The sequence below is a fragment of the Lampris incognitus genome, chromosome 13, assembly GCF_029633865.1.
Source record: "Lampris incognitus isolate fLamInc1 chromosome 13, fLamInc1.hap2, whole genome shotgun sequence".
Classification (NCBI taxonomy): domain Eukaryota; kingdom Metazoa; phylum Chordata; class Actinopteri; order Lampriformes; family Lampridae; genus Lampris; species Lampris incognitus.
The window spans coordinates 20,674,483-20,693,733 of NC_079223.1; the positions used below are offsets into that span (position 1 = coordinate 20,674,483).

Genomic DNA, 19,251 nt, shown 5'->3' on the forward strand with positions numbered 1-19,251 from the left:
TGTGAATATTGCATGGTAGAGATTCAATATTTGAAGGTTTTTCCTATTTCTGAAATTGGGAGTTTTTTCTTTTTACACTCCGTACAGGAGAAACCTAACTGATGCTGAGCACAACACTGACAGGTGACAGGTATCTAGCGAGCCTTGTCTCATGCCTGCCAGCCCTCCGTTTGCAAAACAAAACCCCTGTCTCTCTCTATCTGTCTCTCCCTTTCTGTTCGTCGGAACCGTCTGAATGATGATCTACGCTGTCATCCTTATTGCCTGTACACATATGTACGTGTATGTGGTTTTTACCCTTTATCTACCCTCTACTTGTCATAGTGCTTGTTTAATAGGACCGGATTCTTTTTTTTAATTTTCTTTTATTATTATTCTCAGTAGATCCAAGTCATGATGTCGTCATCTGTCTTCATCAATTATATAACTGAGGAGGCATTTCACTGTGAGGAAATCCCTCCCAATCCGACCCCATCGCCCCACCACACCTTCACACCCTCTTCGGTGTTTCGCTAATGGGACACTTGAGAAGGAGGGGATGAGGGACGGGGGCAGTTGTTAGCCAACAAAAGGAATTTGAGAAGGTTTTCTCATTGACAGGTCAAGGGTGAAAGGCATTGAATTTTAGCACGGATTACCAGTGCATGACACTTGAGTGCCCATTACACCCGTTGAAAGGGAATCTGAAATAAGTCTTTGCTGCTAATAACAGATCCTGTAATTACAACTTTACTGTTATCAATGGGTAATCTATAAAAATGGACAATGAGCAAAACGAAGAAAAAAAACAGATGCAAGCATATTTACCTTAGCTATTAAGAGAAATGAGTTATGCATTTAGTGTGTGAGAATCAACAACACGTGAAAAAATATTCATACAGGCTTTGAGAATATGCTCGAATGGCTTCGATACGGACTTTAAGTTCAACTTAAAGCTTTTTAAAGTCCTTTACACAGTCATCCTACTTAAAGTGTTTCAGGAATCCCAGAGACCATCCACACCACTTCAGACTAAAATCTTATTTCAACACTCCATATCCTTTTATTATTGAAGACATCGAGGATCTCATCCCACACCAACTGGTTTTGGTTTTTTTTTTATTGATGATGACGATGCTGCAAATCTTGGGTCACTGAATGTGAAACAGCAAGAGTGTGTCACTGTTTAATAGTGTGACATCACACCATCTTACTCCTGTCGAGCTCTGAGTCACTTTCCTCTCTCTCTCCCTCCCTCTCTCTCTGTCTGTCTGTCTCCCTCCCTCCCTCTCTCTGTCTGTCTGTCTGTCTGTCTCTCCCTCCCTCCCTCTCTCTCTCTCTCACACACAGGAAACTCTAAATATCTATTTCCTGATGTTGCAGTGGCGATTACCCACAGACAAGAGGTTGACTCACATACACTTACACACGCACGTGCGCGCACACTGACACACACACACACACACCCACACAGACACGGAGAAAGGAGTGCTGCAGCACATCTCACTTCTCCATAGAAGAGGATGTGAGGACGTACGCTTATGAACACAAGGGCTTTGAACAAGCACCTCCAGGAATTACAAACGGGAGAGGAAGGGAGGTTCTAACTATATAAAAATTAATTTGACTTTAAATAAAGTTATAGTGGATTCAAAGGCAAGTGAGTGGGTAAAAAACATTAAAACAACACACAAAAAAAGGAGGAAGGAAATGCATTAACTTCTGGCCACTGCTTCAGAAAAAGAGATTCCTCAGTGCATGTCAACATATGAATGTGGACATACAAAACAGGATAGTGTTAAGGTGGCCAATTTCATAGATATTATTCTGTAAAAGTGAAATGGCAAAACTATTTGGAAAAACAATTCTTTTGCCATTGTTACACAGGACACTGAAGACAGGATAGGGTGAGGGATGAGATTATGTACACCCGGGGTCTTGTGGAAACGTTTGAATCTTTTGCAACAAATGGGACTTAAAATAAATGTTTTGTTTTATATATTTTGTTTGGAATATTCCTATTTTCCTATTTTACTGTAATTTAGAAGGGATTGGGCCTTAAATAATGTAATAACGAATCAAAATGTTCATAATTTTGAGATATTTGAAAAATCGCATATGTCCGCACTAAAACAATAATGATCACGGATGAACAGGCTCGGTAGCCCTTGGCTAACGGGTCGGACCCTTTAGTCGACTGGTTAACGTAGTTGCCTGGGGTGCAGGAGATACGAGTTCACGCCCCAGGTGTGGCGGTCCCCTCCATTGGATGCACTTCCCGAAGGAGGGGGGTAATGTAACGATTACGGATGAACAGGCTCGGTAGCCCTTGGCTAACAGGTCGGACCCTTTAGTCGACTGGTTTACATAGTCGCCCGGGGTGCAAGAGATATGAGTTCGCGCCCCGGGTGTGGCGGTCCCCTCCATCAGATGCGCTTCCCGAAGGAGGGGGGTTATGTAACGATTACGGATGAATAGGCTCGGTGGCCCTTGGCTAACGGGTCGGACCCTTTAGTCGAGCGGTTAGCAATGTCTTCCGCGGCGCGGGAGATATGGGTTCGCGTCCCGGCTGCGGCAGTTCCTGTGGTTGCCCCCCGAATTCGCTACAATATTGTTGTATACATCGACTCAGGATATACTTGCCAATTCCCAGCCCGACTGACTTTCTCCTGCTACAGCAAGGAAAAAAAAAACAAAAAAACAAAAAACAAAAACATGAGGCTGGACTTCCATTCCATATTTGTGGTTCACTCTGAGACCCATGGATATTTTAGACTGAATCTGCATCAAAAATAACGCTTACAGACTTGTGCATTTTAGTTAGGCCTACTCGGAACAAATCACTCGTGGTGGGATACAGACGAGGGGATTCTGTGTTACACAGGCATAGTTTTCATGTGTCGTTTAGGGTATGACGACTGCTCATAGGCTAGCACAACTGCTCCATTTTAGTAGCCGTCAACTACTCCCAAAAAGTAGTCGAGTGTCGATTAATCACAGGGGATAGATCACTTTTTTTCCCCCACCCAATAACAACCATCAATTCTCATCAGAAAAGGTCTCGAATACAACCAGTAAAGGGTTAACTAATGTAGGCGGGACCAACCTGGGGCTAGAAGAGATAGCGGAGTCCTCGATTGGCTCTGAGAGGCTGTTTACAAATGAGCCGCAATCTGATTGGTCTACACCCCCGGCAAGCCTGTCTGAGCTGGAGATACCGTTTGACTGCAGTAATAACGCGATTGCTTACTTGCAGGTGTTTCAGTGTAACTAGTGACCATGTTAAAGCAACGTAATGCAACATTTTTTACCTTAAAATAACAGCTTCAAAAATAATTTTAACGGTTCACTGACTTGTAATAGGGAGAATGGTGCCTCATTCATTACCAATCCACACCCTGAACGTCTGTTCTTGCACTATATAACTTGGGTTGGATGGGTACGATCTCCCTTGAGCAAAATTTTTTCCCTAGGATGGCCAAGTCAGCGTACCATCAAAATGAGTTTGAAACTTATTTTAAGGTTAAAAAAAGTTGTATAATGTTGCTTTAACTCGTGACTCTCAGCCGAGTGCGTACGTGGTTGTCGTGGTTACGGCAGCTGTTAAAAAGCCCAAAAACCTTAATTTATCTTAAATTGAATGTTCAGTTCACCTGTCCTTTTTGTCCGACGTAATGTCATTTAAACGTTGTTGCCAATAAGAAGCATTCACATTTCAATGTGCGGAAAAACAGATTAGCGGAGCAGCTAGAGTCTAAAGAGGAATTTGACATGATAACGTTAGAGGTAAATGATTGAATATGGGTCGCTTTCCGATTGAGGATAACTATCAATTACAGCTGCAGTTTGTTTCCCACATTATAAGAAACGTTATGAGAAGTGAATGCGTCTTGCTGAACACAATTTAACTTACTTAAATTGTTATCGTATATATTAATCACGGATAAGTGTGTATTTAAAATTAAAGGCTTATAGGAGGTCAATACGCATTCTGTTTGTGTTTTCAACAGCTGCCGTCACAAAAGTCACCACTTAACACTGTCACTCGTTAAACCAAAAAACAGGAATAGCGGGAGTCTTTCCTTCTCAAAATTCCTTAAATTATGTTTATTTAACATGACATAACGTAGAAAATGATTGTTTATTTAACATGGCATAACGAATATTATTGTTCTAACAAATCTATGTTGGCGCCACAGCGCCCCCAGCTGCTTATCTGCTGCAATGCATTGCCACTGCTTTATCGCCTGGGTGCGTAAGATGGTGTCGTTTGACTTCCGACGTACGAGTACTTGCACAAGAACTTCCGGTCTGGTTTGTTGAGAGAAGAGATGGCTTCGTTTTACACTCGCTGTTTGCAGGATCTCCCTAAAATCACAGTCAATGATTTACATTGCATTGTGAGTGCTTCCTCGGTAGCTCAGGCGAGCAAAAAAGAAAAGGGGTTTAGGACGTATATTTCGAGCTACATCAACAACTACGCGGGTGAGTAACGGCATCATTAGAACTATGCTAGCGCTAGCTAGCTAGCTAACTAATGTGGGGTTTAAGCCGTTAAACAGGTGGGTGGAGAGACTGAACAGGTGAGTTAATTTGGCAGGGGCGATTAAATGAAATGATACAAATCAGACATACCTAGTGTAAAACCAAATGTCCTCATTAGAACCCTGCAAATCGCCTCGGGCTGAATTTGGACTGTAGTTGGACGGTCTCTAGTTGTTTCTGGAGCACTTCTATTTGTTCCCTCATTGACTTGTTTTGGGCCTGGGCATCATCCAAAGTGGAAGGATTAGGAGCCACGCAATTGTCATGCTCTTGCAGGCAGCTGCTGACATCCATCTCATTATCAGAGGAGTCCAGAGCTGGCAGAGGGGCGACAGCAGGACGCTCCCAACGCTCCCACACACCTAGCCTGGGAGCGGGTTTGGAGTACTCATTTCATGCAAAGAGTGTGGGGACAGCTCCTTTCTTGAGCCTCCTTAACACACCTGTAGCTGTCACAGCGAAATCACCCGGTTCAAAAAGTCGACAACACAGTTTTGTACTCTTGGTGATGGTAAATGCATCCCTCCGAATCTTCGCTAGCCACTTAGCTCTTTCCTCGCAGTTACTAGGGAACGAATGGAAACTTAAAAGAGAAATATAGTGCGCCGAATTCATACACTGTGGCACACAATAGTGCTGAGTGGAGCCTGAGTCACAGTGTTCATACTTGAATGCCCCTTTTTGCCCTGCTGCACTGATTTTTTTTGGACAAAATTAAGATTTCGGACAGATAAGTTAGCAGCTAACTAATGATTCAGTAGGACGTAAGCATCTGGTTGTACTGGAAGTTCTTGTGCAAACAGACACACCCGGAAGTTCCGAAGCGTGACATTAATGCATTAAGCCTATTACTGCACAGTGCTAAAACCACAGAATATGTCTAGAACTATGCACAGTGCCGACTAGTGGTTTTGATTGTCGACTAGTCTGTGAAGCCCCTAGTGTTGTTCTTCTACAAAAGAAGGACAGAACCCAGTGTCCACTACAGAAGAGGCCCTCTGGAGTAGGTTCTGTGTCTCAAAAATACCTTCTAAGACTGAACACTTGCCAACACTAGGGCTTTCAACACAGGCCATCCAGTTGATGGATTTATGGGTAGAAACTAGCACAATATCGAAATATTCTAACTGAGCTCCAAAGCATTGATATGTTTGTTCCTAATATCAAAACTGGTTTTCAGATGATATTCCCTCAAATGTTTATGGCCTCATTTTGTGAGAAATTTTAGGTAATAGATTCTGATTATAATTTTCTAGATAACAAAATTGTGTATCACAATTTGCCAATATTGACTTTCATCCCCTTTCGATATCACTAAAAGACAACAAACAATAGTAATCAATTATTTCCCAGCCCGGGGAAAAACTCTCACAGGACTGCAGTGACCGGCCTCTTAAATAAGATGCGCAAAAAGGAGAATCCCAAGAAAACGAGACAGGCCCGAGACAAGTGGTTCTCAATTCGGTCCTCTGGATTGAGAACCACTTGTCAACCATCTGTAGTTAATTACATTCACTTGTAGTGTCAGATTTAGTTCAGTGTTGGAAGATTTGGTTCATCTGGGGAGCCATATTCCACTTCCATGTTCATTCTAACTTTAATCAGTTTGTTTCAACATTTTTAGGTATAGCTTTTCTAATTTTCTAACAAAGGTTAATGGATGATGATAGACAAGCTGGGATGTGGCATTTAGTCATCCCACCCAACCTTCAACTTTCATCTTGCTCTCCACCTTTTTGTTTGCAATTTTCAAAATGTGAGTGGAGACAGGCTTAAAACCACTGCACACTCTTTAGTTGCCCTTACTGGTCTGCACAACTAACAGCAGCACTTCTCAGAACTAATGTAGGAAGGACACCAGAGAGGAGCTTTGTGATGAACTGAACGTATTTAAATAGCAGGAGAAATAATAATAACAACTCATGTGTGCCCTGTGCTGGGTTCAATATACCCTTTATGGAATAAGTACACCGCTTATAAATAAAAGGCTCCTCTCTCAGTAGCAGTAAGTGTCCAGCATACAGCCTTTCTGGGCTTTCATATGCACAGTCCAGGGTCTTGTTTGGTTCTTGAGAACTTCTCTCCAGACCAACTGAGACATAAATAAATAAATCGGGTTGAGGTTGATTGCAGGCAGGTGCACTATGCTAGATGACTCCTGACTTGCTCACTCTCTTGCTGAACAATTAAAAGGGCTGTGTGTATCATGTTGGCTTTCCTTAAGTGAAATATATTGAATAAAAAGCAACAGGAGTTGCTGGTGGAACTGCTTGAAACAAGGTAAACAACTACAAACCACTGCACTCCCTAATCCAACTTCTGTGTTCAGAAAAATGAAAACAGCATTTGTGCTGGCTGTTTTTGCTTTTTCCTTTTTTTTTCTTTTTTTTTGTTGTTTGATGCCCCAGCCCTCAAAAGACTTGGTACTTGCAGTCCTCAGCCAAGTATGCAATGTGTAGCAAACAATATCTTCTGACGACATTTGAGAATGGCATATTGGTAAACATGCTGTATATCCTCTAGTTTTCTATTTGAATTTGTTGGACTCACGTCTATAGGTTATTTGTTGTTATTTACATTACAGAGCCACAGCGGTCAGAATTTATGTAGAATTACACATAGCCCCCTTAAACCCTACCCATTTTGCCAAATTGATGAATCAGATTACCTGCATATGATAGACAACTGTTGAAAACAACCTGTTTTGTTTTTGTTTTTGCACAGTCACATTTACTGTTACTCTTTTCTGAAAGTATTTGTGGTATATACAGAGTCGTTATGTGGTCTACCAATGTTCTCTTACTCATACGTAGTATGCAGACCTGTTTAGGAATGCACAATACAACCATATATTAACTAGAAGAGTGCACTCAGTAGAGTGCAGATCTCCGCCATGCATATTCCTCCTTCTCCAGTGCTCAGATTTGGCAACAATCCAGCTGAGTTAGCACCCATTGGGGTATAAAACGAGTTTTTCAAAGGTTTTGAATCACCACAACTGTGAGAGGTCCTTGATCATACAATCACAACTGTGCATAAAAATTATTAGGCTGACAGGCCTAGTAGTATGTGAGATTAGCTGCAGACAGACACACACATGGCCATTATAAGACTTTTGTGCAGCACCCAAGTCAATTGAATGGAAAATATGGGAAAAGAAAAAGTTTTTAATATGCAGCACCCAAGCTAAAAAAATCTACCTAATAAAAACATTTTGCCTGTCAGTCTGTGGATGCATAGCCTTCTGGGTGGACCCTCGCATGAATGCAACCAAGACTAATGTGAACTTACACTTTCCAAAAAGAAAGGGTTTGCTATCCGACCATTTTGGTCTAACCCTAACCTTGTCCTTATTTTCCACATTATAATAAAGCTGGGTAAATAATTTACGCTCACTCACGCATGACTCAGGTTGACATGGCTGACTCAGATCAGGCAGTGGCAAGAATATGCAACACTTCCTGTTTCGACTGCAACGTAGAGGAAGTGTTCTTTTATAACTTTCTCATTTTTTAGATTCTCAAATTCTTCCATCCATCCATTATTCAAACCGCTTATCCTGCTCTCAGGGTCACGGGGATGCTGGAGCCTATCCCAGCAAAATTCTTTTAATAACTTTTGATCATGTCGCTGCCCAATCTGAGTCAACCTTAGAAGTTACTCACGCACAACTCACATCTACGATCAAACACGATCACACACATAATCCCCTCCAGGCTACTGCCTGGCGGAGATAATAAGGGTAACGTATGCATTTTAACAATGGACTGTTAAACATTTTAGTAGCAGTTTGCTCCTGACAAGGGAAATGTCTTAACCATTAATGGAAATGTTTACATAACTATACAAAATAGCCCTAGGTTGTCTGATGGTTCCTTTTTCAATGGACTTCAGACTGAGCTTAGTTTGGCTAGGTCTTTTAACAAATTCTAAAATTGACGAGGAACTAGAAAATCAGTTATATGCAAAATGTGTTGTTCATTTGTATCTTGGAATGGCTAATAAAAAATAGCTGTTTGATGGATTAAAATGTGTATGAATAAATTACCATGAGCTTTTTTTCCCATGACCTTTCCCTCACAAAAATAATCAATATCACAAAATATCAATCTGGGCTCTGTTTTTGAGAAAGCCTTATTAGTCCCATATGCTTTGGTTGGTTTTGCTATGGAAAACGGGCTAAATGGTTCTTACCTTCACTGGAGGAACCTGATAGGTCAATAACCACATACACCTTTCCTTCTGGCTCCAAGTCAATCTACAGAGAGTGAGAGGAAGAGCAGTTGTGAAAATGACAGGAGAGAGAAAGAGAGCATAAAAAACAGAGTAAAAGGAAATACAGTCATAATTTTGTCATATCTTTAATCTGGTTTAATATAGAAGTAGGCGATAGAGAGAAAACACTCAGGAAAGCCTGCAGTGATGCTTACGGAACTCAGCGCAAGCGCCTCGGTCCTGACTACGTCACTATTGTGCCAATGGTGACGGTAAAGCACACCCTCAATTGTAACATAACGATTAGTTACCAACAAAATAAAAAATATAATCCAAATGTATTCATATTGTAGGTCAATTAACTCTCAGAACAAACAATGTTTTGCTCTTATCCGTTTCCCTGGAAATACATGGGATATGACTAATACCTGGAAACAATCAGTCATGTCTATAGACTCCTATGTAAGGAAACCTACTTTAGTACTCCAGCAAGTAGGCCAACTCTTAATAACAACCTAGAGACTATTTATAGTCCCTGCTGATCAGCCAGCCAACTTGAGCTAATGCTTTCTAGAGATCGTGGGATTTCCTAAACTGAATAAATACCGCACATATGTAAACACAAAAATGCCTTGCTAGGTCGATCTTGTTTTAACGAAAACATCTGCTGAAAAAAAAATACATTTTCCATGGACAGATTCACCTACTACGTCCACAAACTTCACGTGCATTTTTAAGTTAGAATTCATGTAATATATATAGGGCTAATCAATGGCGGAGGAATATTTACAGTGATGAGGCATTTTTTATTTGCACACGGCTGGGTGTGCGGTCATGTTGATTTGATCGCCTTTTAAATGTCTAATTGGCCATTCAGATTGCTTGGTCGGAGCTACCTATTGTGTAATTATTTTTTATTTGACTAATAATCAACCTATACACTTGTGTATAGGTTGATTATTCATGTATAAGACATGATATACAATAATTACCTGCGCCAAGGTGCGCTGTCACCGATGTATTCATCTGTGTCAAGTTGCGCTGTCACCGATTATCAAGAATCAAGAACAATTTGTCATTTCTATCATGTACTTGAGTACACAAAAGAAACGAGGTTTCGTTTCACCCAGCCCACATCAGTGCAACACAAAAGACAAAAACATCCAAATTTCCAAAAACAGAAAACAAAGCAAAACAAACAAACAAAACCACAAACAGTTAACAACACAGTCCATTCAGTGCAACACAGTCCAAAAACTCCTCTGTCCGGATAATGAACGCCAGCCAGGATGACTGTCGGGACTGCCGGCCTGCATGGGCTAGCAGTTAGCTTAGCCGCCCAGCTTCCGCCTCCTGTCAGGCCGCCCTCGGTGCTTCCTCTTCCAGCGCTGCTCCAGGTAAGGCCGTGGTTCTTGGACCCACAGGACGCAGCAGACCAGGCTCCATCAGCCGATACAACGCCAGCTCTCCCAGGCAGACACCTTCGACAGACCTCCGCCGCACGCCACACAATGACACAAACGCAGTCGCAGACAAAACCACTGCACAGTCGACGCTAGGCGACGCCGCCGCCAGACCGCCTCGGGGTTTCCTCTCGGGCACAGCTCCGAGCAGGGCTGTCCACAGGACGCAGCAAACCAAGCTCTCTCAGCTGATCCAACCCCAGCTCTCCCAGCCATAAAAAAATAAATAAATTCGAAGATCAAAATAAAAACTTCACACGATGACACAAACTTAGACGCAGACACAGACAAAGACACTGCATAGTCGGTACTGGGTGAAGCCGCTGCAGATGCGAATTCGCGCCGCCATCTTCCCACACCGGAAAATAATGGGGCAGCGTGACCTATGTTTAGCCCTTCCCGAGCGGAAGCGGAAGCTTCGCAGCAAATGGAAGTCAGACATCGGATGCACTAGACTACATTATAAGTAAGCAGTTTGCTGTAATTTTCTTCGTTTTTTGCGTAATTTTTTGCTGTTTTCACATATGGCAGCGTATACGTGAGTTGGTGTTGTAAACACAGCCATGCTGTACTGTCTAACGTGCTCCACATGTCTGACTTCCTGTGACGCGTCCATACGGCAGTGATGCTGTGACGTCTCTCTGATGCTGCCCCATTCCGATTAGATTGCATAATAGACTATGATTTCATCTGTTACGGTGCTCCGACACCAGATTTTGGTAAGTAGGCTAGTCTATCACTATCTTGACCTTGCTATTATGACTGTTCTTCTATAGCACGGTGGGCTGTTTTCCTATTAATCATTTCATTAGGCGTCAACTGTGCTGTTGTTTGTCATTTTAAAGCTGTGTACTTTCACTTCTTTACCTACTGACATTACGTTATGTTACATCTGATTGTGATGGGAAGGCTGCGGCCCACTTTGACCTTCTTGCATTGGGGCCCAGCAGTGACTCGTTAACACTGCTGAACACACACTGACAAACCCACACCCACAACAGAGCATGAATCGGTATGACACAGCTTTAGGCAGTTAAGAGGCATGCTTTGCAATCGACTGATTTAAGTGTGTGTGCATCCATGTGTGTGCATCTACAAGAGAGAGAGAGTAGCCTATGTCTATTGTTTTTCACGTTTTTGTTGTGTATTTCTCCTGTGCGTGTGTGGGGGGGGGGCGTTTGTGTGTGTGTGTGTATGTAGGGGATTATGGTCACTGTGGGTGGTAGTGGCTGCTGACAGGAATTCTGTTAGCCCCCAGCCTTTGCCCAATTGCTTTTATGAGATGAGCTAGCATACACTCAGGCATGCGCACCAGCACATCCACTGTAAACACACACACACACACACACAGACACACACACACACAGATACACATTAAAAGCAGTACTTAGTTGAGACTTGGTGCAGTGAAAATGCACAGGCGTTGGCTTCAGTACAACAGACAGGAGACGATGAAGAGCAGCGAGACAGATGAGGCGAAGGGAGGGAAACTTTGCTTGCCCATTCCAATATGAATGTTCGTGGGGTAGCGATGGGTGAAGAACCACACTTGCCTTTTTTCTGAACTCTCTTCTTAAAATCTCATGCATTACATGTGCTTGGAACAAGTAATGCATGAGTTAGCCCTCACATGAACGTCATCTGCAACTAAGCTCCATATAAGATTATATCAACACCTTATTTACCATATCTTAAGAGTAAAGCAGCAGCTCAGGACAAGTAATTAGTTTGAATATTAAAAAAAAGAGATCTTTCATTCAGTTTTATTTTTTTCTGGAGAAACAGGTGTGAAATTCACTTAGGTTAGCAAAGGATGGGAAAATAAAATGGTACAAGAGTTGCCAAACTCTTTGGTGGGTGGTAAAATGGTGGTGGTGGGGGGCACACCAGTTTCCATTGTCAGGCTACTTTTAAGTTTGACAGGAAAGATGCCTTGCAGTATAATAATAATAATAATAATAATATAAAGCACTTTTCTAAACAAGGTTACAAAGTGCTTCACAGAACAGGATAACATTGTTAAAAATGACATAAAAACATAATATAAGAGAGTAAAATAAAAAGCACTACCAAATAAAACCATAAAATAAGAGCAAAAGGGAAGACAGCAATTTGTTAATCAAAACAGTTAAAAAATGAGTAAGAGTAAAAAATAAAAACAGTATAAATATATAAAGCAAATAAACACTTGTAAAAGCTTTTATAAAAAGAAAAGTTTTAAGACGAGATTTAAAAGAAGCTAGAGACTTGGTTTGTCTTAATTCAATAGGAAGAGCGCTCCGTAGTGTGGGGGCTTTAACAACAAAAGCCCGATCACCCTCTGTGACAAACTGAGACCTGGGAATAACCAGCAGGGCTCCATCTGCGGATCTTAATGGTCGAGAGGGCATAGACAAGGTCAATAAATCAGAAATGTATGTAGGAGCAAGCCCGTTTAAGGCCTTAAAAGTAAGCAATAAAATTTTTAAATCAATCCGAAATATAACAGGGAGCCAGTGTAGGGAGGCAAGCACAGAAGTGATATGGTCATGCCTTTTTGTCCTGACAATGAGTCGAACAGCGGCGTTTTGTACCAACTGCAGACAATGGAGGGAGCCGTTGCTGATACCCAAGTAATGTTGCAATAATCAAGCCAAGAACAGATCAAAGCATGTACAACTTTTTGCAGACCGGCAATTGATGAAAATGACCTGATTTTAGAGATTACCTTGAGCTGGAGTAAGCATGACTGAACATGTTTGATTTGATTATCAAAACCGTGGTTGGCATCGAATATTACCCCAGGATTTCTAACAGCCTGCTTAAGGTTACCTGATAGACCACCAAGATTTGTACCAAAAGGGCTGATGGAATTTGGGGGGTCGAACAGAACGACCTCAGACTTATCATCATTAAATTTGAGAACATTCTGGGATATCCAGGATTTAATGTCAGAGAGGTAAGTTATGAGATTTGCTAGGCCGCTAGGATCTGTGGGTTTTATTAGCACATATAACTGAGTGTCATCAGCATAAAAATGGTAAAACACACCATGATTTTGAATGACCTGGTCAAGGGGCAGCATGTATATAAAAAAAAAACAGAAGTGGACAAAAAAACGAGCCTTGAGGGATACCACAACTCAGCTGAGCCATCAAGGAAGTAGAGTTATCCAGAACAACAGAAAAAGTTCTGTTGGAGAGGTAAGAGCGTAATAAACCAAGAGCCGAGCCCTTGATGCCTACCCACGTCTCTAAGTGATGTAAGAGGAGGATACTGCGATCGACTCTGTCAAAGGCAGCACTTAAGTCTAAAAGAACTAACATTTAACTCTAACACACTTGAGTCTAAAAGAACTAACAGACAGTCATCTCTGTCTGCAGTCAGCAGTAGGTCATTAACGACCACAACATCCATATGTTTATTTTGTTTTTTGCCAGGTATGTTGTTTTGCTGAATATAATTTTTCTATGATGTAAATATAGTTATATTCATTTCATATTAATACAAAACAGGTTCAGGGAATGACATTATGTAAAATGTTTATATTAAGTAGTGAAAATTAATGCTATTGTAAACTATATGATCAAGTTTTATTTTGGTTGAACCAATTGTTATTATTGTATTTTATTTTGTGTTGATTATGCATGTATTTATATATCAGCAGTAGAAAAATGCCCTACTTCACACGACGATGACAGAGTTGGGCAGGAGTTGAGCTGACAATAAAAGGCCACAACATCCATATGTTTATTTTATTTATTTATTTATTTGCTTGTTTTAATTGTTTATTAGACCTGTCTCGGTTCAGTACACACATGCATCAAAATGTACTGGACCACTGCACTGCCAATGAAAGTCCAAGCACATGTATGGTATTGCCTTGCTGCAACATTGTGTGAAATTTTACATATTTAAGTTGAAGATTATATTAAATGTGTTTTACTGAGTAACAAACAAAAAATGGCAGAATTGGAAGAATATTTCCACATCCCTGCAAGCAAAAGGGAAAAGTTATGCTGTAGTTTTACAAAGTACCAGTTGGTTCTGTAAGTTAAATTTAGGGAAAATAAATTATGTAAAGCATAGTAATTAACAACATTAATACTCTTGAACTGTGAATTGTCCCACTTCTGATTTCCAAGACTGCTCAGATTAGGAAAGCTGTCATAACATAACAATTTTCTTCATTACATTTCAGACAGCTGAAAAAAAAACTGGCAATAAAATTCAGGATTTTATGAATATTTCTGACTGACATGACACATTTTTCTTTTTCCACCTTTTAAGTGCTAGAGTTAAAGTCAAGGTCACCCTGGGGTTTCCACTATCATGGATAACCTGGAAAATTTTGGTATAATAGTGTATTTGCTGAAGCACACCAAAAAAAAAAAAACAAAAAAAACCAAAAAAAACCCCCACAGAGGATGTATATTGCATATTAATACCATAATTGAACATCTATATTATATTACATTTTAAAGATACCCATTGCAATGGTAGTAAGTATGTTATGTGCTGGTCAGAAATGGTAAATTCTCCCCAATCAAGCATTTCTGATAGAATCTCTCTATATGATCCTCTCAGACCAAAACACACAACAGCCATCTAGGCATCTGGTTGCAGTCTACTTACCCCAGAAGGTGTCAGTGCTGCAGCTAACAACTATTGAAAAAAAAAAGGCAGTGATGATGATGATGGTGGCGGTGATTATAATGAAAAAAGGAGGAAGAGGAGGATTGCAATGGTGTCTCCATGATAATGATGTCATCTAGAAAAGTGGTGTGATGACACTGTATGTAAGTTGTATGTCCTTTACCTCCCAAAACATCCTCATCCCTCACCCATCAACAAAGACCACAGACGCAGATACATTTGGACACACAAATGCAGACGCATGCGCAAATGCACACACACACACACACACACACACACACACACACACACACACACACACACACACACACACACACACACACACACACACACACACACATGCACGCACACACACAAATAAAGACATTCACATATGGAGGGGCCTTTTCCTTCCTTAGTTGGTTCTATACTTAGCGACTTCTGCACCTGTGAGTCTGAGCATGCAACTCATGAATGCAGGGTTGTGACCTTTAGAGGAAGGAAGGTGGCATGTTAGTGTGTGTGTGTACGTGTATCTCTGTGTGTGTTTGTCTACACACCCATCTAATTGGTGTGTCAGCACTGCTGTTTACAGCATTTATCCCACTGTTATCTCACTCTGTGTGTGTGTGCGTGTGTGTTTGTTTGGATACATAGGTCTTGGGTAAAGGGAGGGGCATACCAGTCTTGCACACTCAAAGATGGCAATGTATGTGTGGTGTTTACAGGTCGGCAGTGCAAGCTATAGCTTAAAAAATAACACACACACATACATACATTGCCGAGAAAAAGTACTTGCTCCTGATTTCCTCCATATTTGCATATTTGTCACACTTAATTGTTTCAGATCTTCAGACAAAATTTATAAGACAAAAAGAACCCAAGTAGACACAACATTTGTTTTTTGAATGATAATTTTATTTATTTAAGGAAAAAAAGTTAACCAACACAAACTGACCCTGTGTGAAAAATTAACTGCCCCCTTAGTTACTCAATCAACCAATTAACCAAATTGAATTGATCATTGGATTCAATTAGAGCAGACACACTCAGGCTTGATTACTGCCAGCCCTGTTGTATCTAAATATGACTTATATAGAACCTTACCATCAATGTGAAGTGGGCTTCAAGGTCTCAACAAGCAGCACACTATGCGCCAACAAAACGAAAAGATGAGAAAAAAAGTTGTTAAGATATATCAGACTGGAAAGGGTTACAAAGCCATTTTCTAAGGCTCTGGGACTCCAGCAAACCACAGTGAGAGCCATTGTCTACAGGACTGGCTGGTCTACCAAAATTCCTCCAAGGGCACAGTGACGACTCATCCAGGAAGTCACAAAAAAACCAGGACAACTTCCAAAGAACTGCAGGCCTCCCTAGCCTCAGCTGAGGTCATCGTCCATGATTCAACAATCAGAAAGAGATTGGGCAAAAACGGAATTCATGGGGGAGTTGCAAGGTACAAACTACTGCTAAGAGAAACACTAGTGCTCATCTAACATTTGCAAAAAGAACATTAATGACCCCAAAGACTTTTGGAGTAATGTTCTGTGGACATACTTTTCTTTGCTTTACGCCAGACATGCAGCAAACACAGCATTTCATGATAAGAACACCATACCAACAGTTGCACAGTCAAACAGTGATAGTGTGATGGTGTGGGGATGCTTTGCTGCCTCAGAGCCTGGAAAACTTTCCATCATTGAAGGAACTATGAATTCTGCTCTCTACCAGAACGTTCTGGAGGAGAAGGTCTGGTCATCAGTCTGGGATCTTGAAGCGTAATTGGGTTATGCAGCAGGACAATGATCCAAAACACAAGAGTAAGTCCACTGCAGAATGACTCAAAAGAAACAAAATGATGGTTTCGGAGTGGCCTTGTTGAAGTACTGACTTGAACCCTATCGAGATGCTGTGGCAAGACCTTAAAACGAGCAGTTCATGACACTCCAATGTCACTGAATTACAGCAATTCTGCAAAGAAGATTGGGCAAAAATTCCTCCGCAGCGATGTGAAAGACTGATCTCCAATTATAAGAAGCGTTAGGTTGCAGTTCTTGCTGCTCGAGGTGGCACAACCAGTTATTGGGCTCTAGTTTCCGAGTTATAGCACAGTCGTAGGGCCCTGGCACTAGTTCACGGTGCAAGTTGATCTAATTTGTGGCCAATACTTTTTTGCTAATTTCAGGACATGCTGCACTGGCGATAATCGGGCACAATGGAAGCGCAGTTGTAAAAGGGTTGGATTAGATGGGATAAATTATCAGTAGGAGTGGTGGGGGCTGTCTTCAATTATGGCCAATCAAATCAGCTCCTCTCATTCCCTTTAAAAGCCGCGCACTCTCTGTCATGGCGAACTGCCAGTTCAGTAATGGACGGCGGAAGTCCAGACCCGGCTAAGACAGAAAAGCTTCTCTCAGGAGGGAATTGGTGTACTTGTTTGGGAGGTGCAGAGCTGCCAAGTGTGCATACAACAGACATAAACACCAATTACAATGTGATATGAGACAGCACGCCAACATGATTATTTGAGAGGCTACCATTTAATGTCTTTTTTCCTCACCAGCATCTTCCTCTCTTTCCTGCACATTCTATGAACAGAGCAGGAAACCTGAAATGGTTGTGATCATGGATCGATTGGCCTAGGTAGTCAGTTCGTTCTTTCAGGTCGAATGAGGTTAACTGAAATATTGGAATCCCTGTCACCATGTTGTTTTCCATGTGTAATGACACACATTGACCGTTTTATGTTGGAAGACAACGATACACATGCAGATGTTTTGTTTTGTGATTAAAAAGGTTTAGGGCAGTAGCCATTAGTTGAATTATTCAAGAAATAGGTCAATATAACATACACAAAAGTGGTGTGTGTGATTTTGGATAAGTCCCTGCTTAGTGCACCTTCGCCTAAAGCCCCGAAACTACCACACACATCTTAGCATCTTCGCTAATATGTGGTCTGACCAGGCAGAGACGCAAGCATAATATTTGGTTTTGGGGCAGCATGGTGGCGCAGTGGTTAGCGCAGTCGCCTCACAGCAAGAAGGTCCGGGGTTCGAGCCCTGGGGTAGTCCCACCTTGGGGGTCGTCCCGGTTCATCCTCTGTGTGGAGTTTGCATGTTCTCCCCGTGTCTGCATGGGTTTCTTCCGGGGGCTCTGGTCCTCTCCCACAGTCCAAAGACATGTAGGTCAGGTGAATCGGCCATACTAAATTGCCCCTAGGTATGAATGTGTGTGTGTGTGTGTGTGTGTGTGTGTGTGTGTGTGTGTGTGTGTGTGTGTGTGTGTGTGTCGGCCCTGTGTGATGGCCTGGTGGCCTGTCCAGAGTGTGTCTCCGCCTGCCGCCCAAAGACTGCTGGGATAGGCTCCAGCATCCCCGCGACCCTGAGAGCACGATAAGCGGTTCGTATAATGGATGGACTGACACCAAACTAGCACTGCATCACCTGATTTTGACTGACACACCCTCTACTGCGCCCCTACGCCCATATCGGTGCAAGCAATGTCATGGCGAGGCCGGAAATCAGCAAACGCACCCAAGCGAGAGAAAAACCACCTTGTGCCCAACGTAATTGTCACTAAGTCTGTGTTAGTGCTACCGCCAGCCTTGCCCCACCCAGAAACGAGAGCCCGTTAAGTTCTGGGGGGGGGGGGGGCAATTACTTTTTCACATCGATGATAAGACAGTTGGATAACTTTTTTCCATCCGTAAATGAAATGATCATTTAAAAGCTGTATTTTGTGCTTCTCTTGGGTTTCTATTTATCACATTTTGTATGAAGATCTGAAACCCTTCAATGTGACAAATATGTAAAAACAGGAAATCAGGAAGGTGGCAAATACTTTTTTCATGGTATTATATAAACAATTCAGTTCTCAAAGTAATCCATTGGCCTCATTATATATGAGTTAATTTAGGTCTCTGTTGTTTTCATCAAACTGGGCATCGTAAATCTCAGCTGAATCCAGTTTAGTGCAGCTCAGGTAAACTCAGTCCCATCAGCACAGGTTTTTCTCAGTTCAGTAAAGCTAAGTAGTATAGCTCATTTCTGCTAAATTTGGTTCAGCTGGATTTTAGGATATCAATTCAGGACACCTTTCTAGCCACGGCACGATGAACCATGAAAGTGAAACTATGCCCAATAACTTCAGTTTTCAACACCCCCTTGCAGGAGGAGGAACCAGCTTGCAGGGGGCTGTGAGGTGAAATGACATAGTCACAAGAGGTGAGTGGGGGGGGGGCAAATAAAGAAAGGCAGCAGGAAAAGGGTCGGTTGATTTCCTCAATCATATTATTGAACAGTGAATCTCCAGTGCTTGCAAACAGTGAATGAAATTTATTTCAAAAATCGGCTTTGAAACGAGAGTCGGTATGTTGTTTCTCCTACACGAGAGCAGCAGAAAATAACAAGCAGGGCACCTTTCAATGCCTGCT

The 19,251-nt window shown here is 41.7% G+C and overlaps 1 protein-coding gene across 1 annotated transcript in view; it reads right to left on the bottom strand.

Annotated features, from left to right (window-relative positions):
* Nucleotides 1–19,251, bottom strand: part of LOC130123220 (protein kinase C epsilon type-like) — a 114,627-nt gene that overhangs the window by 64,886 nt on the left and 30,490 nt on the right. The window contains exon 2 of the mRNA XM_056292354.1: nt 8,719–8,782. Coding sequence (XP_056148329.1) covers nt 8,719–8,782 — 64 coding nt within the window. The remainder of the gene's footprint in view (nt 1–8,718; nt 8,783–19,251) is intronic.